This window comes from Phycodurus eques, chromosome 7, assembly GCF_024500275.1.
Source record: "Phycodurus eques isolate BA_2022a chromosome 7, UOR_Pequ_1.1, whole genome shotgun sequence".
NCBI classification, from domain to species: Eukaryota; Metazoa; Chordata; class Actinopteri; order Syngnathiformes; family Syngnathidae; genus Phycodurus; species Phycodurus eques.
Window position 1 is genome coordinate 24,659,940 of NC_084531.1, and position 26,074 is coordinate 24,686,013.

A 26,074-nucleotide genomic window follows, 5' to 3' on the forward strand; every position below is an offset into this window, starting at 1 on the left:
CGTGGCAGGGTCATCCATGGCAAACGGGTCCTCGGTGAGGGACCAGACAAAGCAAAGCTCCAAATACCCCTTTGATGACAAACAATTCAGGAAGACGTTTTTCCCTTGCCCAGACGCGGGTCACCCTTCTGGAGCCAGGCCTGGAGGTGGGGCTCAAAGGAGAGCGCCTGGTGGCCGGGCCTGCACCCCTGCACAGCCCGAAAGGGTAACGTGGGTCCCCCTTCCCATGGGCTCACCACCTGTGGGAGAGGCCATGGGGGTCGGGTGCAGTGTGAGCCGGGCAGCGGCCGAAGGCAAGGACCATGCGATCCGATCCCCGGCTACAGAAGCTGGCTCTCTGGCAGGGAAGGAGCCTGAGCTGGTGTATGAGGTCGAGAAGTTCCAACTAGATATAGTCAGGCTCGCCTCCACACACGGCTTGGGCTCTGGTACCAGTCCTCTCAAGAGGGGTTGTAACCTCTTCCACTCTGGAGTTGCCCACGGATAGTCGAATCATTTATGAGCATAATAAATAATAACATTACACAACACTCCCACACCGAACTTGGGTGGATTTTCACACAGTATTCCAAGTGAAAAAGCATTAATTGGAATATTGAATATCATTGAGGCCTAACATTCTGCAACAGCAAGAACAACAATAAAGTGCAAGAACAAATAAAATCAAATTGAATAATTAAGTCTATGTAAAATGTGAAAAACCTTTAGTTTAAAAAACTTACATAAACTACCTCAATCCAAATATTTAACTATTTTATGTTCTTCTGTTTTTCCTCAGTACTCCCCAAAAATGTAAATATAGGCTACTACGAAAGTGGCTCCGAACAGACAGGAGAACGTCTACAAAAGCACAGTGTTGATTTTGTCACTATTCAGTGACTTTTCCAACACCTCTTGTGACAAATATATATATTTTTTTCCCACAAGAGCGACTAACAACTTAAATTCTCACTAACAGCAAAATGAGCAGAATCACTTTCACATTGTTTTCCGTTTGACAAGAGGCCCGGTGGAAGGCAATCACAGTCAGCCGAAGACATGGTCCAAATTTATCATTGCAAAATCGGTGATTTAGCTTCATGTTGGAAACTTTTGACCTGAAGTATGTGCTGCAAGGCCACAAATATTTTACCAATGTCGCCTTGCCTCATCTGTACAACTCTACATAAGAAAAAAGCCTGAGAGCTGTACCCAAGCAGGGATGTCAGATTTATATGATACATCACAATCAAATCAGAGCTTTTAATGCTTCCGAAGCTAAGGCAGGGAGAAGTAATTGGTTCTATGTTTGTTTAATTGGTGCGTCGGCCTCCGTATGCAAGTATATCCTTAATAACCAAAATGATACGATACAATTTGTCACAAATTATTTTGTGAACCCCCAACCTACAGCTCGAAGACCCAGTGATCCCAGTTTGAGAACCACTGCTTTATGTAAACTATGTAGTTTCTGCTGCTCAGGAGCTATAGCAAGGTTGCTCTGAATGCTGAAAAGACCAAAACTGATCATCTATATTTTATATATAATATTACTATATATTGTGTTTGGCTTCAATGACCAACTCTAATGCAACTGTTTCTGCAATGAAGAAATCAAGCTGACAAATTATTAAATTTTTATTAATTTATATATAAAAAAGGCAGGCCTTGTGATCAAACAATTTTAGCATAAAGACTGGGCAACAAGGACAGTAGGCAGTAAAGAGTTTCAGGGTAAAGTACATGAAACATTCAGAATGGAAATAAAAAATAGGAAAGAAATGTTTACCAATATGTAAGGCAGTGTTTAAAAGGCACAGGCTGCACTCTAGGTGGCTGGCAGAATGTCAACATTTGTTCTCTTCAAATCCAGGCTTCACATAAATTGTAGGGAAAACACACACACACACACACCAGGTAGAGAGAAATGTTTCCTCCTCCTCCTCCTCATTGTTGTATATAAGTGACTGGACAATATATACATCAGTTCCATCAAAATGTACAGCCAGCTGTGTTTCAGTGTTACTAGCACTGGACAAACCGCTTCATAATATTCGTCAGTCAAATGCATTAAAAAACATCTACGAGGCCAGACATTGTTACAGGTCAGATTTTTAACACGTATTAACATTGTACCTGTACATTTTCGTATTTTTTTTTCTCAACTGCATGCTTGTATAAAAACAAAATACATTAAAGAATCCCCTTTGCATCACATACCTGCATCTCAAGTTAATTACTGACTAAGCGAAGCAGTAAAAGTCCCTTGTCAAAACACAAAGCTGAACATTATGTTGTACTATTGATGCCAGTTAATTAAAATATTTCCCTCAAAATCTTTGTATTTTCAAACATGTTTGGTTGTGGTGACAAGGTGGGCGACTGGTTAGCACATCTGCCTCAAAGTTCAGAGGACCCGGGTTAAAATGCAGTTTTCCTTGTGGAGTTTGCATGTTCTCCCCTTGTCTGCGTGGGTTTTTCTCCGGGTACTCCGGGTCCCTCCCACATCCCAAAAACATGCACAGTAGGTGAATTGAAGACTGAATTACCCGTAGGTGTGAGTGCGTGGGAATGGTCATTTATCTACGTGCCCTTCGATTGGCTAGTGACCAGTTCATGGTGTATCCCGCCTCTTGTCCAAAGATAGCTGGGATAGGGTCTAGGACGCCCGCGAACCTCGTGAGGATAAGCGGTGCAGAAAATGGATTGATGGATGGATGTTTGGTTGTATTATCGTCAACAGCAAAGGGGACCCGCACAGTGCTTTAGGAGGCTGAAGAACAAGTGCTGGTGAGCCAGTTACACAATATTACACAGATGAATAGGAGAATAAAGCTGTGCAATGGGTTTACTCAATAACCTGCAGAGGTAGGGCTTCCACCTTTAGCTTCATGAACCACGATGAAAATGAAAGTGTGTTAAATATTTTCATATTGAGTCCAAATAAAATAAGATCTAAAAAAACAGATGCCAAAAATTAAAAACAACCACTTGAGAAGTGAGATTAAGGCCGGGTTTGAGGGTTTTAACTCCACACGTCTTGTGAGTAGCGTCCCTTGGTCATCAGTTTCTTGATGTAGTCTGTGGCCTGGGTGCGTGTCATGCCTTCAAGCTCCTCTGCTATCTCATAGAAGGCCACCTGCACATCCTTTGCCATGTTCCTTGCATCCCTAAAAAGTAAAACACACATGGTTAGACTTGTTGTTTTGTATTCATGGGTTTTCACTTTGACATGTTTCCATGCGTCCATCAACAGGGAAATAGCGGTGTAAGCGACTAGTGAATGCGACTATTTTCACCACTAAGAGGGTACACGTACTCCAAATAAATTGTTTCCACTGCCCTGTACCTTAACATAAATATAAGTTTTCTTTTCCATATGTTTTTAAATACAACAACAACAAAATCTGTCAACTATTCAGACCATAAATGAACAATGAATAAATGCATACCCACAAATGTAGATATGGGCATTTACTGAGTGAATGAGCTTCCAGATGTCCTCCTTATTTTTCTTCAAGAGGTGTTGCACATAAACCTTGCACGTAGAAAACAGCAAATAAGAAAAACTTCAGACTGGAATTTTATGAGAGTCAGGTGGTATTTTATAGGCTTTGAGGAAAACTTTATACTAGCGAGTCATGAGAGTCTCAGATTGTACCTTTTGCTCCTGGTCTCGGGAGAAGGCTACATTAAGCCTTGTTAGGACTTCATTCTTCTCCGCCTCCTCTAGCTCCTCCTGGTAGAGATAATCTTCATTTTTATGTCTGCAGCCATAGAACAACACCGTCTCTCCAACTTCCTTGCCTGCACACGGACAGCAGAAACAAAACATCAGTGTGTGCTATTTCTTCACACTTGCCGATTATTTGACACTTTTTTTACATAAATGCCCAAAAAATGTCCTTTGGCTGGTTAGAGAGGCAGACTATACTATGTTACCATCTGTGTATTGCTGTGTGTTTAGGTAGGACAAACTGTTCCAAGTACTCAGAAATCTCCTTTTGTCATTTTAACCTTGTGGAGACCTGATTTTGAGAAAGTTTAGACAAACAAGGCAACATGACCTCTGCAGATATACCTTGCTCTTTGAGCCAGCCCCTCTCCTGGATGAAGCCCATGAAGGGAGCGATTCCTGTCCCTGGACCAATCATGATTACCGGGACGCTGGCCTTGAAGGGTAGGCGGAACTGAGACTTGCGGATATACATGGGAACAGTAGATTTGTGACCATTGTCAGTGACCAGCTTGTTCTTCAGCCAGTTGGTGGCCACTCCCTTGTTGATACGGTTCGTCTTGGTCTTGTATTCCACCACCACGGCACAGATGTGGATGCTGTTTGGGTGAACCTGTGGAACAAAGAAGATACGACATGTAAATTGCTGCTGCATTCAATTCGTTAGCAAAAGTGTGACATACTTTAGAGGAGGAGGCTATGGAGTAATAGCGAGCCTGGAGACGAGGCAGCAGCTCACACAGGTGGTCAATGGGGGGCCTTAAAGAGGGCATGTCCTCCAGAATGGCAAGAATGTTTCTACAGGGTTCCAACACCCAGCTCTGGTAGAGTGCCTGAAGACAAACAGAAAACACAAAACATTTTCATTTAGAACTATAAAGAGAGACCAACGAGGCTAGTTTGTGTCGACTCTGAAGGTCATTCCAAAATAAAATACGGTTCTCTTACTGGATTCAGTCTGCACAGACAGCATTTTAAAACGCACCCAGGTGCTGGATCTGACTTTCATGGAATTTTTAATCATCACCAAATGAGAGCAGATATAGCATGGAGGCTTATGAGAAAAAGCCTTACCTACAAAGCAAGTAAGGACCAACAAACTAAGGACAACTGAAGCAGGTTATCTAGATGTCCAAGTCCTGAGCATGCTCCAATTTCTCAACTACAACGATGAATACATACAGTCCATTGCGTAAATATTCACTCTCTCAGTATTTTTCTGTGATTGTAAATGTGTGAGGCTACACATTAATGTCAAGGTGAAAGATTACATTTTCAACTATGAGCGATAAACACTGCGGGCCGACTATAAATTAATTGTGTTCAATCTACAACCATTATTGCTGAACATTTGAATGTATCCACATGAATTTTGACCAACTTTCTTTAAAAAAAAAATAACCCTACTGACTTTGCCCTGAGGGGAGGAGGAGGCCATCTTGCGCATATTCTCCTGTTCTTTGGGGTCTGACGCATACTGGGCCAGTTCATAGAGGACATTGGTGCGAGGAGACTGTGTGATGTCGAGGTAGTGAGTCAGAGCTGTCCGGTATGTTGTTGGGCAGGGGAACGGGTGCTTTTTATTGGACTCCTCTGGAAAAAAAACAACATGATTTTATATGTATAGATTAGTTACATCGATATAATTTCATTGTATTATAAAAGGTGTAAATGCTGCTTTGCTCCATTATCTTGTATTTACAGCCATCATCATAAATCAGATATTAATCCATCATTGCGCAAATCAGTATTAATTATTATAGTAGAATGAATTCAAAACCTAGTTGCAGTAATTATAAGTGAGCAATTGTGCAAGTGCAGATATCAGGGGGGAAATTTCATGATGGATTAGAGTGAGGAGCCTGTTAAGTCAAAGCACTTTGTGCTTTCAATGCCATACCATCAAGGTTGTTCAGAGACATAACCACATCAAGGTCCACACCAAGGACTTGTCCCAACTTATTCACCAACACTGCATCGTTTGTAGGAAAAACAGCCACATGGTCTCCTGACTCGTATCTGCAATTACAGAATATCACAAGTTAGACTTTGGCCATATGTTAGAAAGATGACAAGTACTGAGCTTTATCGGCTTTCATTAAGGCGCAAACCCATGAAGCCCAAAACTCTCACCTGATCTTGGAGCCTGAAATGTCCAATTCAAGGTGCATCAGATGCCTCTCACCACCTTTATTGAGTTTACGATTGACAGTGACTGGGGCCAAAAAGGGATTTTTAGAATCATATGGCCTGCAAATAAGAGTAGAACACCTTAGCATAAAACCGCGATTTAACAATACTGTAATCATAAGGAATATTTAAAATATTCTGTGGTAAAATTGTGAAATTATGGGTCTCTTTTTTTTTTTTTTTACACTCAACATGCATCATATTTTAAATGCCAAATGTTCAGATTATACCAACGCAGAATTTTATATCATAAATTTCATATATAATACATTTCAGAGTACAAAAATAAAAGTAGTGTTGCAATCTACAACCCCAATTCCAATGAAGTTGGGTCGTTGTGTTCAACATAAATAAAAACAGAATATAATGATTTGCAAATCATGTTCGACCTATATTTAATTGAATACACTACAAAGACATTTAATGTTCGAATTGATAAACTTCATTGTTTTTAGCAAATAATCATTAACTTAGAATTTTATGGCTGCAACACGTTCTTAAAAAAAAAAGCTGGGACAGGGTCATGTTTACCACTGTGTTGCATCAGCTTTTCTTTTAACAACATTCAATAAACGTTTGGGAACTGAGGACACTTATTGATGAAGCTTTGTAGGTGGAATTCTTTCCCATTCTTGCTTGATTTACAACTTCAGCTGTTCAACAGTCCGGGGTCCCGGTTGTCGTATTTTACGCTTTATAATGCGCCACATTTTCAATGGGAGACAGGTCTGGACTGCAGGCAGGCCAGTCTAGTATCCGCACTCTTTTACTACGAAGCCACGCCGTAACACGTGCAGAACGTGGTTTGGCATGGTCTTGGTGAAATAAGCAGGGGCGTCCATGAAAAAGATGTTGCTTGGATGGCAGCGTATGTTTCTCCAAAACCTGTATGCACTTTCAGCATTAATGGTGCCTTCACAGATGTGTAAGTTACCCATGCCATTAGCACTAACACAGCCCCATACCATCACAGATGCTGCTTTGCAGAGTAGAGTTTCCAGTTACGGAGGTAGCGCCGAACTGTATTTACTGACACTGGTTTTCTGAAGTGTTCCTGAGCCCATGTGGTAAGATCCTTTACACATTGATTTCAGTTTTTGATGCAGTGCCGCCTGAGGGATCGAAGGTCACGGGCATTCAATGTTGGTTTTTGGCCTTGGTTGGTTGTTGGTTTTACATGCAGTGGTTTCTCCAGATTCTCTGAACCTTTTGATGATATTATGGACGGTAGATGATGAAATCCCTAAATTCCTCGCAATTGTACATTGAGGAACATTGTCCTTAAACTGTTCGACTATTTTCTAACGCACTTGTGCACAAAGAGGTGAACCTCGCCCCATCTTTGCTTGTGAATGACTGAGCAATTCAGGGAAACTCCTTTTATACCCAATCATGGCACCCACCTGTTCCCAATTAGCCTGTTCACCTGTGGGATGTTCCAAACAGGTGTTTGATGAGCATTCCTCCTTTTTGCCACCTGTCCCAGCTTTTTTGGAACGTGTTGCAGCCATAAAATTCTAAGTTAATGATTATTTGCTAAAAACAAAGTTTATCAGTTTGAACATTAAATATCTTGTCTTTGTAGGGAATTCAATTAAATATAGGCCTAATGTGATTTGCAAATCATTGTATTCTGTTTTTATTTATGTTTAACACAACGTGCCAACTTCATTGGAATTGGGGTTGTAGCTTAATGGATTTTCTTTACGAATGTCCACTAGGAGGCAACAAGGTTTTAATGACCTACAGTAAACTTTGCTGCACACAGATTCCTCTGCCACAGTACTTACGGCTTCTGGACCTCAAAACTCTTCAGACGGCCAATCTCTCCTGTGAACACTTTATTCATGTTGATGTCAGTGTGCTCCTTCAGCTCATACTGCCGTATGCTATGTGATCAAACAGTACTTTAAGTTAGCCTTTACCGGTACATGAACTTAAATTACACTTCATATTTTACAAAACGCATCATCCACACAGGAAAGAAAAATAGCTTGTGTGTCATTATGTCATAAGATAAGGTATACTTTACCTGTGACAGTCTAGTCAAAACAACAGGAACAATATAAAATATTGACTACAGACTACACATGCACCTTGAGTCATCTCCTAAGGCTTCCACTCCAAAGTGCTCACAAACAGCAGGCCAAAACTGCTCTCGCCATGAGACAAAGTCCTCTTCCAAACTAAGAGGAAAAACAAAGGCATGTTAGTTGAGCTGCTGAACAGAACCCTTAATCATTCAACAAGTGAATCTTTAACAGTCACAAATTATTCAGGTCACTTTAAAATGATGACACATACATTATGTTATTCCTGGCATCCAACCCATTAGAAATGGTATAGTTTTTTCCTCACTTACTTGCAATCATCATCTCCTAAACCGAGGTCAAAGATGCGCTTGGCCCCAAGTTCCTCCAACCTTTTGTCAACGTATTTCCCCATTGCGTTGTAATGCTCATATGTCTTGTTGCCCAAAGAAAATACCTGCAGGCAAAGAATTCAGATGAGAAATGGGGAACATGTGGTGTCAATGGAGCAAGCTACTCATATTTAGAACAGTTGACAGTTCACCTGAAGTGCACGATGTGTTACTGAAATTGCTCTCTTGGAATGGCATTACAGTACCTAGGTCTAAAATTTTTTTCAAGATACAGTACTGTATGTAACAGTTTTGCTCTGAAAAAAGTGTCTTACTCAAAGTGGAAATTTGTGTCTGTTCTTTCAAGTAATTTAATGAAAAGAACCATTATGCACATGGATAGGAAATGCGTACAAATGTATGAATGCTGGTATATATGTGTGTGTATGTATATATATATACACAATATATATACAATACATACATACATACATATATATATATATATATATATATATATATATATATATATATATATATATATAGACATGTATATACAATGCGCAGACTTTCAATAGATGGACACTCGAAAAAGAAAATAGTAGTGTTGACCCATTTAAACGGTTCTTGTTCTGTTGGTTAATTGACAAACGATTCAAAGTGTATAACTTTTTAAATGAATATTGAATAATTTAAGTGCAACTGACCCTTGTGAGGATAAGCGGCTCAGAAAATGGCTGTATGATGTATTTTTCTTTTTCTTTTTTAAAAGGGCATAAGTCCCCAAAGGCGTTAGGCGCCATTAGGGGGTGTTGATATGGATAAAACATTTATGATCCCTCGATATCAAAGTTTTCCGTCTCGGATTTAGTTCAATTTATAAATACTGTAGTGGCTGAAATGCATAACTCTCACTGATGTTCAACTTGAAAGCCAAAAAGAAGGAATGACCTCATAAAAATGAAGAAGGAAACTGCAAGTATGCCCAATGAAATCTCATGGACTGCTATAAACAGGACAAATGTCAAAACACTCTAAAATTGGTGGCGTGGCAATACATTCAATGTATCCCTCCCAATGGGATTAAAATAATTGTCAGTAGGAAATTGTTTGAATTCTTCACAAACTAGCGCAACTCTACAGACAGAGAGAAACAATGGTAGCAACAATCAGCAGCTTCATAGTTGGAAACGACTGAATAAACGCTTTGACGGCAAATGTTTACTATGGCAAATGACCATAAACCAAAACTTCAGAGGACATCAACCATTAAAAAGAAACTGGCTTGCTAGATCAGACTGGAAGGAATGAAACTGCTCTATCATAACCCTCACCGTGAAGTTGAGTCCAGAGAGGTCTTCATCATCATTTTCCTGCAACCAATCATAGAAATCCTGGGCATTATCTGTCGGGTCTCCTTCTCCATAGGTGGCCATACAGAATATGGCTAGCGAGTTTTTGATCTCAGACAAACGAGACAGTTCACCCTGAAGAACATGACAGAGATAGAGAGGAGTGAGTAACAAAAGTATAGAATTTCTAAATATTATAATATAAAAAATAAAAAACTTGACTGAATTTATCATTTGTGTGCATTTGCAACAAATGTGAGATTTCCCCTGCAGAATCTGATGAAATGCATGCAGTATTAAAAAAGAAAAATGGAAGGAAGAAACTCTGCATGTATATTGTATACTGTTTTAAGTTACCATGTCATATTCTTCTGGGTCAGCAGCCATTCCTTTCATGCCATAGCGCTGAGCATCTTTGGACAGTCTGTTGGCAAACTCCTCTGCTGTGCCGGTCTGGGAGCCATAGAACACAATGATGTTCTTTCCCTGGGGGGGGGGGGGGGGGGAGAATATATAGATAGATAGATATATGAAAAAAAAAGTTTAGAGAAACTGAAAAGAAAACTAGTGAAACAACGTTGCTATGAGAATTCACAACACAGACAGACCAACAGAGCCACGCTGAAATAGAACTGGGCCAAAGTATTTTCCACTATCGTCACTGTATCTGAATTATTTTTTGTAAACCCACATGATTTGATTGATGACATGATTGAACCCAAACTATTTTTAATCATTATCCACATTCTCTCATCTAAATCCAAAAAATTAACTATGTGCCCATCATAAGACCCGTTCAGTGCTGAAGTTTACATGTGTTCTGAGACTTATGATCACATATTGACAGGTGTTTTAAGAGTGAATACATGTGGGATGCACTAAGGAAACAAAGACGCAAACACCGAAACCACATTTATGATACATCTAACCACACGGCGATGCACACTGACTGGATGGGGGGAAAACACAATCACCCTTTACAAAGCTAATTCTTGGCTTTGATTCACACTGCCGCAGGTTTTAGGTTAAAACTCCTTCACTGCCATTGACGGCTGTTGAAGTCAAATTTCCATGTTAACATGGAGGAGTGGCAGTGAATGAGTATATGTTTATTTTGATTGTGTTTTTTCATATAAAGCTGAAAAGGTAATCAAAATAGGTGAAAGACCTCAGTGCAGTTCCAGACCCCTGCAGACTACAACCAGATCAATAAACTAATTTTTGGTTCAACATTGCTAAGACAGTTTTTTTTTTCTTAGCAGCTTAACTTGAGCTTTATTAACTTTGTAAAGGCTTTTTTTTGACACAGCGCTTGTATCCAGATCTCAGATTATACAGGTTTACCTAGTTGCAATCGAAAGACAGTGGATGTTTTCTCATAGCTAGCTCACGGTTTGGAAGCGGACTGGCATCTCATCCACCACCTGTCCAACTTCATTACACTATTAGTATTTTCTTGAAACTATGACCAATCCTAAGAACAGGTCCTCATGGACTGAGCTACCTCCCCTCCAATACATTCCTGCATTGTTACCAACAATTTTAGTAATCCACGGTGTACATGGTGACATTGTTGGAAATGACAAGACTTACTGTTTTCTTCATTTTCTCGATGAAACTCGTTTCTCTTGTTGTGGGTGCTCTGAGGAAGACATGTTTAACTTGTTATGGTATGGAAAATGAACGTATTATTGCAGGAAAAAAAGAGCAGGGCCGCTTTACTAAACATCAAGGGCCTGAGGGAAAAGCTGTAGTCTGTTCTGCAAATTGGAATTAAAATGATAAAACGTTACTTTATCCAGAAAACAAAGCGCTCTCTGAAACTGCAACTTCAGTGACCATTTACCGTTACAAGCACACAGTACATACACTGAAAGAGATCACAACCAGTTAATGTTGCTACTATAACGATTAACGGGAAACTGTCTATTGAATAACTGCAAAAACAACAACAATCATTGAGGAAAATTGTGTGAGAAGACAGGACTAAAACTGTCGTGAATAAATATATGCAGACTGAAGTAGCTCCTGACACACAGGTTTGTTATTTCTTAATTACCGGTATTCTGACTTGCTTTTCTAATCTTGGACACCGAACTGATAAACTTAAAACTGTGCTGTTATTTTACTCAAACTACCCTACTGAAAAGTAGTACCTAGGTTTGAGCACCCCAAATTACGCACGTACAATATCAAGTATGACCACAATTTTGTTGAAATATCTCTCTCAAAGTTGAAACAATTTTTTAAATTGAAAAACTAGTCATCATACGTGACATTTCATGTGCACAGTCAGTGGACCTCAGTACACCTAGGCTGTGTATTCCACTGTTTTGCACTGATGCAACACTTCTTTTGAAAGAAGAACAGCTATAAGGAAAAAGAGAAGATTTCAACAGGAAGTTATCATGATTCACATCCTAAGATAAAAAGACAAAGGTGGTGCCCATGGATTTTTGTCCAGCGTTAGTGTCAGTGTCATGATAGATGACGGAGTAATGTTAAACGCTGTTGCTCATATTTTGGTAGCTTGTTACATCCTGATTTGCTTTGGTAAGCAAAGGGCTCCCAGGACTGATGCTGGCCATTTGAAATGTTTGACAAGAAAGAGCACTGAAAGATCAAGACCACTACATCTGCTTCTCATGCTAGTTGCTGACTGTGACCATGTTTATTAGCCCTCCACATTTGTTATTAAAGTGAAGAGTGTTGAATTGTTTATAACAAACATATTCTTTCCACCGTCTGCTTATACGTCTGACATTTGATGTTGCCTAAAACATTGTGCACCAAATAAACATTTTTTTGATGACAACAGTTTAGGCTCTGGAACCAATTATTGAAACTATAATTGATTTCAATGGCAAATATTGTATTGCAAGACACCCACATAGAAGTTTGACCAGCGCCAGAGGTACCATAGTAATCCTTTCACAGTACATTCCTACAGTAACTTATTTTATGTAATTCAGCCTCACCCAAAAAATGGCTTAATGAAGTCTGTGCCAAAAACAATCTTTGAGCAGAAAGGTCCTCACCCTGTTAAACTGGCTCTCAATGGCCACGTAGGTCATGCTCTCCTCTTTCATTCACATCATTCATGTGCTTTCCTGAGCTAATAGTCTCCCTTGGGATTGTGATACTACAAAAAATGTGTACGTTGTTTGTGCCACTCCTCTTCCTCCTCTTTTGATACTCCTTTTCCCTTACTTTTTTTCATATCAATTATGTAATTGCCGAGGTAGACTGCCACAACATTGAATAGATTAAACTAATGAGTATCTAAACATGCTACTGTATGTAGCATGAATTCTAGTTGGTTTCTTATTTTCCTGTCAGTAGGATATGTAAAGCTATCATACAATGCTCCTTTATCTGTGCAACACAGCTTAGCCAGACTACTTTAAACTTAAGAAACCAACTAGAATTCAGGCATGAGAATCTGATGCCAAACACGCCATAAAACAGGCTCATGTGGTTAACACTTGTACTTTATAGCGAAGATAACTCCAGATGGAAATCTAAAAGCAGACGTTTGCCCTCAACCTCAACCATTCCTGTCAGATCTAATGGAAGTTGGTCTTGCAAATGTTTGCATCAAATGCAACAAACTTATTGTATCGAAAGCAAGGTTTTTGCACAGCAGCCATCTACAATATTATGCTTCCAAGCCCTCCTCTCGCTCCCTTGACATTCTTGCGTGTCTCTGTCACAAAATGAAATGGAAATGCCCCCCCCCCCCCCCCAAAAAAACAAAACAAATTTTTGGGTTTCAGTTACACAGGTACCCACACATGAAACTTATATGATGGTGTAAAGTTAATTATCCAGTGAATAACTATGCACTTTCAAGCAACCATGCAGAGCTAGTTTATTGTTGTTGTTTTTTTAAGTAAAAACTAGTTCATTTACCCATGCAGTTTGACAGTGTCAGGCTTGTATAAGAAAGTTTTTTTTTTCTCTTTCCCTTCTCAGTGACTCATTACTGGTGTCGACTGAACATTGCAATTAGGGGTTTACAAAAACACAATTATTATCTCATACAACTTTCTGGAAACAGTGGGTCGCTTTTAAAAACGTCAACACATTAGCAATTCACTTCACAAACCTTCATTAAAACACACCTCAAGGTCTGCCATGAGCCCGAAACTAAGCATCAGTTTTACTTGGTCAGAGTTAATGTGCATCTTTGATAGGGAGGAAAGCAAGCAGGTTACAGACCTCTCGGCAGCATCTCTCCTGTCTTCTGGCAGGGAGAAAACACAGCCCATGGCATGTAGCCCTGTAGCTGAGCACAGCCACTATCACCGCTGGCTAGGCAACGCCACGCCGTGAACCGCCACGCTCCGTCTCAATAGCAGGATGTCAACACTCCACAGCCGCAAGCAAAAGAAAACAACCCCAGTCCAGAAAGACACTCAAAAGCTTTGCAAAGGGTGGTCTGCTTTCACCTCAAGAGGCTCCAGCGTTATCTGAATTCAGCCTCTTCCTGTGCTGCTCCCTGAATCCAGTCTGTTTTCCATACTCACTCACACACACGCACATTGAAGCCCTGTCAGTGTCTGGACACAATGGTGGGAAACTGACTTTCCCATAAAATGTAGCAGAGCTGCAGACCCACAATTTTGACTCACACCAGCACACACTGAACCACTCTCGGGCTGAAAAGCCTTCCCCCCACGTCCTCCCCCTTTTCCTCTCTGGCCTGAAAGGTGTTAGGCACGAAAAAGTCTACAAGACTCATTCTAAGGATTTGGCTAGTCAACTAACCAAAGCCACTCCTCTGTGGACCACTAAAGAGGGTGAAAGCGCTCAATGGTATGTTTTTGTCCCCCGCCCCCACATCACTGGAGGAGAGAGGGGAATGCCATTGCTATGGCAACCTCATTTATCATAAAAGGATTCCATTTGTGACAAGACCCAATGGAATAGGAGCTCATCTAACGCACATACACAAAAGCAAAAGCAGGGGAGAGGAGAAAGATTGGGGGTGGGGGGGTGGGGGGGGTGTGAGTAACTCAGGGTGAAGAAAGGGTTGCTTGTCTTTTGCCTCAACTTCCACCTTTTGGAGACGCCACAAAAACAACGCTTTGCTCGTAACCTTCTCATGAGTTTAGGGCCAAAAACAAAAGCACAGGAAATACATGGAGACTACACCTCCTTCAAAACAGTTGGGTAATCACTGCACTTTTAAATGGGAGAGCACACCATCTCTTCGCTCGTGTCATTTTACGCTCCTTTCCTGTATCCCCGCCCCTCCACAGATAGAGTAAAGTAATAAAATGCTTCCTGGTGGTCAGTCATTCTTCTGGTGACCAGAACTCACGCACAAAGTCAAGAGCTTACAAACCCTCAACCAGTCAGAGAGCATAGTTTTGGGTGGTTAAATAATTTGTGTTGTGGTTGGGGAGGGTCTACAAATGTCGTCAGTTCCATTAGAGTTCAGTGGAAACAAACCAAGCCTCCAACCCTCGACTGCTGTGACTTGGGGAAGGAACAACCAAGCGAAAGATTTGACAAGGGGGGAAAAAGCATTTCAGGGTCAGCTAATAATGACCAAAAATGAAGTGAAAATGCATCCATTTTGATAAGACTTCAGTTTAGTGAACATCTAAAAGGATTAACTCCACAATTGTGCTTTGTTTTGGTGTTTTTTCTTCAGAAGTATACTGGTGATGGCCAAAGAAAAGTGTGACGACCGCCATGGAGATGGAACTTATAGGGACATAGCTGTAATACTGCAACCAAAATGGTACACGTCTTAGTGCAGGCTGCTCAGTATACAATATGGTTACAATACGTAGACAACAAGAATAAGATAGGAATAGAATGTTATAACCAAATACATTTGGTTATAATGCGAAGGAACTACCAGGCACACAGGATAATCCTCTTTACACATTTGTCAATGCACTAGACTCCTCTCCGGGTTACAGGACGACAGACTTTTTTTATTTTTATTTTGTATTTTTTTTTTTAAGTCAACACAAATGTGATGTAAGTCAAGTCAACGTCGCTTTGTCGATGACTTCATCGATATGTTCTTCTTACAGTACTGTAGAGTCTTCTTAGATGGCTTAGAACTCTCCGTGCTGCATCAATAGCCTTCACCACATCAGAAAGGATCCAGACATTGCCCGCTGGAACGTGTGTTCGGTGAAAAGACTGCAGCGAACTGGTGATTTGCTGCTGTCTTTTCTCTGTAAGAGGAGGGTGTTTGGTGAAATTAATGCGATCTGATGTGAGGATTTACCGTAATTTCTCTAGTATAATGTGCATTTCCCCCCCCCAAAAAATTGTTAAACATCAATAGTGCGCATTATACATAGGTATAGGGGCAAATTGAAAAAAAACTTTCACATTTTATAAATGTATGCCGCCATCTCGTGGTTATAAAAAAAACTGTACACTTTCATTCCAAAATGCCACCACCACCTAGTAGTTATAAAAATGGTGTAGCCTACACTTTCATTCCAATTTGAGAGGGGGTATGTATGACTGCATATATGTACAGTTATGCTCATAAGTTTACATACCCTGGCAGAATTTGCGGAATATTTAATTTATTCATTTATTTTTTATTTATTAAAATATGACTGATGAATGAACAACAACCATCATTAATGTATTTATGGTTATGTTTTGTTTAATGATAATGCTTTTCTGAAATGTTTGACCGTTTAATTTGAATCCCATTAAAACTAAATGTGTTTTGCCTGGTCCTTCACGTTTTCTGGAAAGAATTGTACCCATCTTACAAATACTGCCTGGGTAATCAAACATGAGTACAACTGTGTTTTCTAATTCACTAAATAAAGGTGGGGCTGTGAATTTCAAAATAAGAGCCACTAAATACACAAAAAAATGATTAAATCTTCAAATAAAGTGCTTAACTTCAGAATAATTCTTTGTAAAAAAACTGACAAAATACAGATAATACTTAATGTTTTGATCATATGGTTAGAAGCAAAATCATGCATTGTAAAAATGCACTATACATGGGTAGAAGGGTGTTCTGGAATTTTGAGGTCAACTTTGGGGGTGCATATTATACATGGGTATGTATTATACACGAGAAATTATTATATAATATAATATATATATATAAATATATATATATATGTGGGTAAGCCATAAAAGTTCATAGCTAAGGAGGGTGGCTGTTCACGGAGTGCTATGTCCAAGCATATCAATGGAAAGTCTAGTGGAAGGACAAAATGTGGCAGGAGAAGATGCACCAGCAAAAGAGATGACCGTGGGCTTCAGCGGATTATCAAACAGAGAAGATTCAAGAATTTAGCAGAGATCCAGAAAGAGTGTAATGAGGCGGGAGTCACAGCTTCAAAAACTACCACATTCAGACGCATCCGGGAGATGGGTTACAACTGTCGGGTTCCTCGGGTCAAGTCGCTTCTGAGCCTGAGCCAACGTAGAAAGTGTCTCAACTGGGCCAAGGAGGAGGAAGACTGGACTGTTGTCAAAGGTCCTCTTTTCCTATGCAAGTAAAGTGTGCCTTTCATTCGGGACTCAAGGCCCAAGGGTTTGGAGGAACACTGGTGAAGAACAGGACCCAAGCTGTCCAGTGTGAAATATCCACAGTCAGTCATGATTTGGGGTGTAATGTCTAGTGCAGGTTTTGGTAAACTCTGTCTTCTTAAATCCAAGGTCACCGCAACAGTCTACCAGAATGTTTTTGAGGACTTCATGATTTCTTCTGCTGAGGATCTGTTTGGAGAGGTAGATTTCATATTCCAGCAGAACCTGGCCCCTGCCCATAGGGGCCAGGTTCTGCTGCATAATTACGTATTACTCGTGCACTCACTGTAGTTGTCTCGCCATGCTGCACTATTTGCATATTCTGGCCACTCATGCCAGAGTAGCATCTGCTCCATTTGCACACTGATTGAGGAGTATCTGTAACATTTGCACAACCAACATTGTCCCAGATGATCGCACAACTCGTCACTTTAAACCGGATACACTCCTTGAAGTCTCAGCGCCCTTTGCACAATGGTCATTGCACCGGACTATTGCAATATTAGTCGTTCGAACTGCTCTAAGTGCTAGAGGACTCTGCATCTTTTTGCACAATTGTTTTTTGTCAATGTCTTTATGTCCCCAAAGTGTTCTGTAAATTGACTGTCTGTTGTACTAGAGCGGCTCCAACTACCGGAGACAAATTCCTTGTGTGTTTTGGACATACTTGGCAAATAAAGATGATTCTGATTCTGATAGTGCCAGAAGCACCAAAACCTAGTTTGATGCCATGCCATCACAGTGCTTGACTGGCCAGACAACTCGCCGGATCTAAACCCCATTGAGAATCAATGGGGAATTAATCAAGAGGAAAATGAGGGTCACCAGGCCCCAAAACAAAGAAGAACTGACAGCAAGCATCAAGGAAATCTGGGCTTCCATAACTCCCAGGCAATGCCACAGGCTGATTGGCGCAATGCCGGCGCATCCTAGGCAGTGATTAAAGCAAAGGGATTCCCAGCCAATTAATGAAGATTAACATATAGTTTTGAAAGTACCATATTTTGATTGCTTTAATGTGACCCTAATTTCTCTATTTTTTTGTCTACAAAAAACTCGAAATTTTTGAATTCCTGATTTTGTGGGTTTTATGAGCTGGAAGCCCAAATTAGGTAAAAATAAACAAAGAAATACTTGAAATTGTTTAAATTGTGGGCCCTGAATCTGTAATCTATGAAAATGTAGCTTTTTTAATGGAATTATGGAAATAAATAAACTTTTCCATGGTATTAAAATTTTTCAGAAGGGTCTATAGGTCGGATAGTTTTGATTTAAGTGGGCATGCAAGTTTGTTGAGTTGCCAACACTTTTGAACAAATTCAGCATCCTGGCTCGTCCGTGTTGATGGGTTCTCAGCTTCCGCATTTGGTTTGCAGGGAAAATATTAGCTCGAAACAATTCAAAATTGTCTACAAACAATTTACTTTTTTGGTGATTCATTTTGAGATTAGGTTTGAAAATTCTTGGTAAAGTTTTGAGTTTTTGAGGTGTGGGTGCTTAAGTCAGCCCCTGATCCAGTGTGTGTTTGATGTGCTCAATTCTGAAATGTATTAACAAATGCAGGGGACAAATTTCATGTATATGCATGTGTTCATGTAAAGACTATAAATTATATTAGATTAATTTAAAAAAACTTTATTAGTCCCACAATGTAGAAATTTGCAGATTTGCAAAGATGATTTTTCTTATTTCACCTATTAGAGCAATTGTGGTAGTATTGCTAGACTTCAATGTGTACTGTTTGTATAACCAGTTCAATAATCAACCAACCATGCACATACTGTACCAATTACGGCTTTTTGGATGACATTTTTAACAACATAAGCAGATCATCATCACAGTTATGAATCATTACCAAAAGTGTATAGGCTGTTCGTTTGAAAAGGTTTTTTTGCCCAAGTACTTAATGATATTGCTCTCAAAATGTTTAAAAATGAAAAGGTGAAGGAGACTCACATTGTTTCAAGCTTCTTAAATTCAGGGATGGGTTCAGGTTTCTTGCGGGACATGAACCAATAGATGACAAGGCCAACGATCAGGGAGAAGAGGAAGAGGTCAAGGTTGCTGAAAAGAGGCTCGTTCTTGTCAGCCATGGGCTCTGTGTGGGTGGCGCTCTCAGGGTCCATGTCTGGCATCCTCTAGACAAAGAAAGAAAAACGTTCTGAACAATCTCAAATAAAGTAATTCTGATTATCGGAATTCTTTACAAACTAAGAGTCAATAATATATCATTTCATTTTGGAATGAGCAAAATATTCTGTTCTATTGTATATAGTGTATATACGTTTTTTTGTGATATACATCTTATTTAGGACAAATCATTACTACAAGTGTTATAAATTAAAGTTAGTTATTTTTACTTCCATTTGAGTATACCTGAATTAATACCCAATAGGTTTGATGAGTTGGGAAATGGGGCTGCAGTTTCAAGAGGGAAATGGTCTAAGTGAATGAAGGAGGACAGTGGCACAGAACCAGTTAAACTACATGCGGAAATATGATGACTAACAGATGTGGCCAATGCTCTTACTTTCTCTATACAATGGCTGCTTTTGTGCAGGCATTATTGGACAATTGGCTGGAAATCAACAAGAATCCCTAGTCCAGCTTCAAGAACAGCATCTCTTTTTTTCCCCTTTTATACACAGAGTGCAAAAGGACTGTGCTCTAAGCTCATGTTTCAAGTCCATGGGTGAACATATGCAAATGAGTTTTTGTGATGTTTCTGTAAGACTGTTCCCAGCTATATACGCAATCACACGGTACAGTACAGGCTTGCACACTAGAAAAGACCAGGCTCGCTTGAACGGTTACCCATGAGAGGTTGACCCTATCCCAGCTGTGCAGGGCATGTAGATAAACCGTTCACATTCACACCTACAGTGGTGCCTTAACATACGAGATTAATTTGTTCCGTGACCGCACTCGTTACTCAAAACACTTCTCTATCCTCGTTGAAATGAGAATGCCATAAATCTGTTCCACATTTTTGTAATGCGTTTTTAATAAGGACATTAGCACTCTACAATATTGCAAATCATAAAAAACACTAATACTTATATAATTATTAGTGTTTAATAATTAAACAGAACGTAAAATAATTAAACAGCTCGTAAATCATGACTGATTCATTGTGCTGCTCCTGGGAACAGTATAATCCAGATATACGCGGAGACTGTCCTCAGTAGAGCCGTATGATAACAGGATATAGTGTGATATAAAATACTCATTTGTGTGATAAAAATCCTCTATTCATATTAGGGCTGCAACTAACGTTTATTTAAATATTTTTTGATTCATCGGATAAAAAAATAAATAATTTCAGAATCCTCTTAATTTGCCTATCCATCCTTTAATTAAAAATCACGACATTATTTCAAAATTGACAGTGCTGAAAATGTACAGACATATGCATAAATTGATTACGATTTAGTTAATGCTTTGGTCTGGAATGCGTCAGAAAATAGAATGTCAATAACTGTTTTCTAAAGTAAAATATGTCTTATTTTGATGAAACACAAAAATAATCAGTCTGCTTTATTATTTTAATAAATATAATATTCATATTTAGCTACTGCTTTATTATAATCAATATTAATCATGTTTACTGTAGACAGGCTGAAATTACGAGGATTTGGAAAGTTTTAAGTTAAACAATGTCTATTATTCGATAGTCGATTTACAACCCAAATTCCAATGAAGTTGGGATGTTGCGTTAAATACAAACAGAATACAATGATTTGCAAATCATGTTCAACCTAGATTTAATTGAATACACTACAAAGACAATATATTTAATGTTCAAACTGAAACTTTATTTTTTTTAGCAAATAATCATTAACTTAGAACAAAAAAGACTGAGAAAGTTGAAGAATGCTCATCAAACACCTGTTTGGAATATCCCACAGGTGAACAGGCTAATTGAGAACAGGTGGGTGCCATGATTGGGTATAAAAGGAGTTTCCCTGAATTGCTCAGTCATTCGCAAGCAAAGATGGGGCGAGGTTCACCTCTTTGTGAACAAGTGCGTTAGAAAATAGTCGAACAGTTTAAGGACAATGATCCTCAATGTACAATTGCGAGGAATTTAGGGATTTCATCATCTACGGTCCCTAATATCATCAAGAGGGTCAGAGAATCTGGAGAAATCACTGCAACAAAAAAAGACATCAATGTGTAAAGGATATCACCACATGGGCTCAGGAACACTTAAGAAAACCAATGTCAGTAAATACAGTTCGGCGCAACATCCGTAAGTGCAACTTGAAACTCTACAATGCAAAGCAAAAGCCATTTATCAACAACAGCCAGAACCGCCGCCGGCTTCTCTGGTGCAAAGTGGAAAAGTGTTCTGTGGACCGACAAGTCCACATTTCAAATTATTTTGGGAAATTGTGGACGTCGTGTCCTCCGGGCCAGAGGAAAAGAAACATCCGGACTACTATGGACGCAAAGTTCAAAAGCAAGCATCTGTGATGGTATGGGGCTGTGTTAGTGCCAATGGCATGGGTACCTTACACATCTGTGAATGCACCATTAATGGTGAAAGGTACATACAGGTTTTGGAAAAACATATGCTGCCATCCAAGCAACGTCTTTTTCATGGACACCCCTGCTTATTTCTGCAAGACAATGCCAAACCACATTCTGCACCTGTTACAACTGTGTGGCTTCGTAGTAAAAGAGTGCGGGTACTAGACTGGCCTGCCTGGAGTCCGGACCTGTCTCCCATTGAAAATGTGTGGCGCATTATGAAGCGTAAAAATACGACAACCGGGACCCCGGACTGAACAGCTGAAGTTGTACATCAAGCAAGAATGGGAAAGAATTCCACCTACAAAGCTTCAACAATAAGTGTCCTCAGTTCCCAAACGTTTATTGAATGTTGTTAAAAGAAAAGCTGATGCAACACAGTGGTAAACATGACCCTGTCCCAGCTTTTTTTTTTAGAACATGTTGCAGCCATAAAATTCTAAGTTAATTATTATTTTATTAAACATTATCAGTTTGAACATTAAATATCTTCTCTTTGTAGTGTATTCAATAAAATATAGGTCGAACATGATTTGCAAATAATTGTATTGTGTTTTTATTTATGTTTAACACATACGGTCTTATTTATGTTTAACACAACTTCATTGGAATTGGGGTTGAATTTGATAATCAATTAATCGTTGCACTTCTAATTTATATTATTTCCCTCATGCTGCTCAGGCAATCTTGTAGTTTATTTTCCTCCGTTTATTAACAGACTTGCGCCAAGCGGGAGGCAAGCAACTGATGAAGCAACGAGCTGCCCAAGCCGTGGGGAGCGGAGCAGGGGCCATGACCTGCATTCTGAGTTCAATGAGCAATGTGCCCTGCAATGGACTACATAGAACACAACAATACATGGTGTTGTTTGTGCTCCGTTTGGAATAAAAATCTTTTTTTTTTTTTTTTTCCCTCCAGGCTCACACTGGGAGGTTTACTCTGCGAGGCAATGAATACATGAATTATTTTATTAGGACCACCATGTCGTTGCGTGCGGATCTCGCTATTATAGTGACTCGATCCAGTGCAAAGTGGCTTTTCTATAACCAAAACGTATCCCTCACAATACACTTATTCATTTTTCCTGGCTGTTGAAGCACTTGTGTTTGTCTATTTTCCCGTTCTGTGACCGAAGCAGGACGCTAACAGGATACTAGGTTGCCAATCACTTGCGATATCCTAAGTGCTTCATGCGGCTTGTGCACATAGACCATTTACATCAGCTAGACTCAAGTTAGCATTCACGGCGCTACATTCATTCTTAAATGTGCAAACCAAACAAATTACATTCAGCGACTCACACCCGCACACCGAGCGATTCACCCTTGCGTCATACCGGGAAATGACATTTTTTGAGTGAAACGTCATGTAAAAAGACGGGATTTATAAATTAGCCATTATATTTGCAACAGTGCAATGCTACTCACCGGCGATTTACATTTCAAAATGCAGAAAAACTTATTTCCAACGGTCGGCCAGAAAGGTAGCAGTGATGGCAAAAAGAAAAAGTGAGAAGATGACAATCGAACTGGAAATGGAACTTATTGTGATGTCGCAACGCTACATCACAATAAGTTCCATTCTTCTACATGTGTCTCTATCTCACTAAATGGCAAAGGAAAAGTTAATATAAGACAAACAGAATATACACCGCAAAGTCATGGATTATCAATTGTTTTTAGTGTGAATATTTTTCTTTTTTAAATATGAAAACAAATCAGGCTGACCAGCGTGGTCCCAGAACGAAAGGTGTTGGAACTTGAAGGTTCCACTGGAGACTGTTGGGACAACAGTAGCACAATTTCACTAGTGAGATTTAATAAATAAATAAATAATACCCAATAAAATACAATAATACTGCGACTAAAACAGCACAGGGGACTAAGGGACAAAAAAAGTTGTATTCTGTTGTTTTTTCCCCCCCTTCCAGTGATTTTAACTGGTTTGACAAAAAAGAATAAACTTCATTAAGACTGGTTATGATGTCCACTGTAGCCTGGGTTCCCAAAAATAAGATGGTCTTGTCAGTGCGGGTGCGTGTACTAACAAGCTCTATATTGTTATTATTGTTTTCTCAACAGATGCGACGTGACATAACATAGCAAGCGTACATTCATGTACAAGCACACTCCTAAGTGTTCTCTCGGTTATCAACTTATTCAAACAAGGATTGTGTCTACTTACGGTGAATGATTGAAATCATTAAGAGTCTGTTGGCACCAGGTGATCAACCACAAAACCACATCTATGTACTCTTTTGGCATTATACATTAGTTGTAGTGTCACATTTGTTTATTTACAAATTGTTTGTTTTTTTATGGCTTTTTTTTGTCTGGGTTACTTCATATTGCATTACAGCCAAAGGGTACAAGTATTATAACCAACCTCTTTTGCCTACAAAGACCAGCAGTTCAAGATATCCTCAATCAATACTCTCGGTTCGGTGCTAAATTGCTTAGTCCAAGAACATTTGAATATGTGGTAAAGTTTTGGTGTGTAGCCTGTTTTATGTTTTGATTTCCTATCTCAAGGTCCCAGGTACAAGTTGCCATAGCGACATGACTCAGAATAATTTAACCTGCTTTCTTCAACCAGAGCTAAATCCCTTTGTTCCTCCCTCGCAAAAATTCTTCTTCAAAATGTATTTCCGCAGTGTGCACTCAACAAACTGATGAAAACCTCACACATGACCTTCTATGCGGCATAGTACTCACATGATAATAGTGTTAATGTGTAGGACATAGTATGAATCTCCATTCATGATTATCAACAGGACTGTCAGTCCTGGAAAAGGTGCAAGAAAGGGTTAAAATACCAGGTTGATGCCGTGATTTATCTTCTTTTAGGATAAAATGAACAATGTGAGTGAAAAGAGAATGAAATGCAGATGAAAAAAGAAACAAATGTTAGGGAAGAGTAAACTTGAATTGTTATTGATTTATCACAACAGCCTGCTTTTTGAACAGGGGTGTTTACACACGAACTGTAAAAGTGCCTTTTTAACTCGTTTTGGGGGGGGGGGGGGGGGGGGGGGGGGAGACTGCTCACATGACATTCCAATTCAATGTTACAAACTACCATAAAAAATTATCTCTTTCTGCTCTGAAGTGTTTACAATTCCTACCAAGCCCAGGGAGACATGGACAAAGAACTAGTAAAATTTACACTAGTTATAATTGTATCCAGTACGTGACTGATGTTACATACGCTGACTTACTTCATTGAAACAATGAAAAGTATAGGATCCAATTTTCCTTTGAATGCAACCAGTAAACCCACTGTACATGCCTCCCAAATAATTGATGACACTCATCAATTTGCATACTACTGCCAACAGAAGAGCTAATCTCCTCGGTAAAAAGTAAAACATTCCTGAAACGATTTCATGTTGGAAACTAACTTTTGTGATTGAGAATTAATGACTGTAATCACAAGGATATCATCAGTCACATCAGCCCAAACTGAACCACGACCCCAGTACCAGATTGAGGCATAAAAACCAGCCAACAAGGGATTGATTCACCAACATGTGAATCTTGGGTTTGTTGCTAATTAAGAAGTCCAATGAAAAGAGCCTTTTAAAAGCCTATTGCCACTGGTGTGTTCAACCGAGTACGTCCACACAAGTCACTGCTTCACTAAGAGCAAATACAAACATATGAGCAATATTGAACGTGTTGACAAAAGGTTAAAATAATGGACGCTCAACCACTTACTCACCTTTACATTGGGGCACAGATGAACACAATTTCGTCGAATGGCTAGCAGGACATGACTTTGGACAACATACCGAATAAACACATCGTACAAACGCTAGTTTTGTGATATATTACTGTGAGCTAATACGTGGAATAAGACGGATATAAGATATTTCATGGCACACAAAAAGGTAGCGAAAACCCTCGCATTGCGTAATTGGGCATTACATCTATCAGCTCAAAGTGAACATTTACGCTCGCATTCAATAAATGCGTATGGTCATGCTTACCTTGTCGCGTTTCAAACTCGCCTTCACAATGCTCGCAATGCGGAAGAAAACTTTACGCCATATGGGACGATACCACCTCGGTTCATACGGCGGGGGTGGCCACGTTGGCGAGTCAAAGTCAATTCCATTAAACCTGCTACGTCTCCACTGCTTTATTTTATTTTCTTTTTTTTGCACTTTGTACTTCGACCGTAATGTTTTATACATGTGACTTTGTATGGCATCAAACGTCTTCTTTACAATCCGAACACCTAAAGGCCAACACGTGTTTCCAAGTAAACCATCCCTAGAAAAACATTACCTAATGTCATTATACTATTGTAACCTACCGTGATAAATAACTGCTGAGATATTCCAGAGCAGGGGTCATGGTTATGTAATCTACACAACCCAACGCG

At 39.5% G+C, this 26,074-nt stretch overlaps 1 protein-coding gene across 3 annotated transcripts; it reads right to left on the reverse strand.

Moving 5' to 3' along the window:
- Positions 1 to 1,604: 1,604 nt before the first annotated feature.
- porb (P450 (cytochrome) oxidoreductase b) lies at positions 1,605 to 25,780 on the reverse strand. 3 transcript variants are annotated; one of them, XM_061681668.1, is made up of 16 exons: positions 25,677 to 25,780; positions 19,112 to 19,293; positions 11,213 to 11,261; positions 9,977 to 10,105; positions 9,602 to 9,754; positions 8,268 to 8,392; positions 8,002 to 8,091; positions 7,696 to 7,794; positions 5,849 to 5,965; positions 5,616 to 5,734; positions 5,127 to 5,308; positions 4,399 to 4,548; positions 4,061 to 4,328; positions 3,641 to 3,786; positions 3,432 to 3,517; positions 1,605 to 3,149 (listed from the first exon to the last, which is right to left on the reverse strand). In XM_061681668.1, exons 2-16 carry the CDS (start codon positions 19,288 to 19,290, stop codon positions 3,005 to 3,007), a joined length of 2,037 nt encoding a protein of 678 aa, XP_061537652.1. In that variant the 5' UTR covers positions 19,291 to 19,293; positions 25,677 to 25,780; the 3' UTR covers positions 1,605 to 3,004. The 3 variants fall into 3 exon arrangements, with proteins under 3 accessions (XP_061537652.1, XP_061537653.1, XP_061537654.1); XM_061681669.1 differs by lacking the exon at positions 25,677 to 25,780 and adding an exon at positions 25,409 to 25,609; XM_061681670.1 differs by lacking the exons at positions 19,112 to 19,293; positions 25,677 to 25,780 and adding an exon at positions 13,841 to 14,313.
- Between the last annotated feature and the right edge of the window lie 294 nt (positions 25,781 to 26,074).

Coding starts and splice junctions, on each gene's coding strand:
- porb (XM_061681668.1), bottom strand. CDS start 19,290: ATGCCAGACATGGACCCTGAGAGCGCCACCCACACAGAGCCCATGGCT. Junction 8,393..9,601: donor TCTCTGGACTCAACTTCACG/GTGAGGGTTATG, acceptor CTTTGCCTGCAG/GTATTTTCTTTGGGCAACAA. Junction 8,092..8,267: donor TTAGGAGATGATGATTGCAA/GTAAGTGAGGAA, acceptor TTTTCCTCTTAG/TTTGGAAGAGGACTTTGTCT.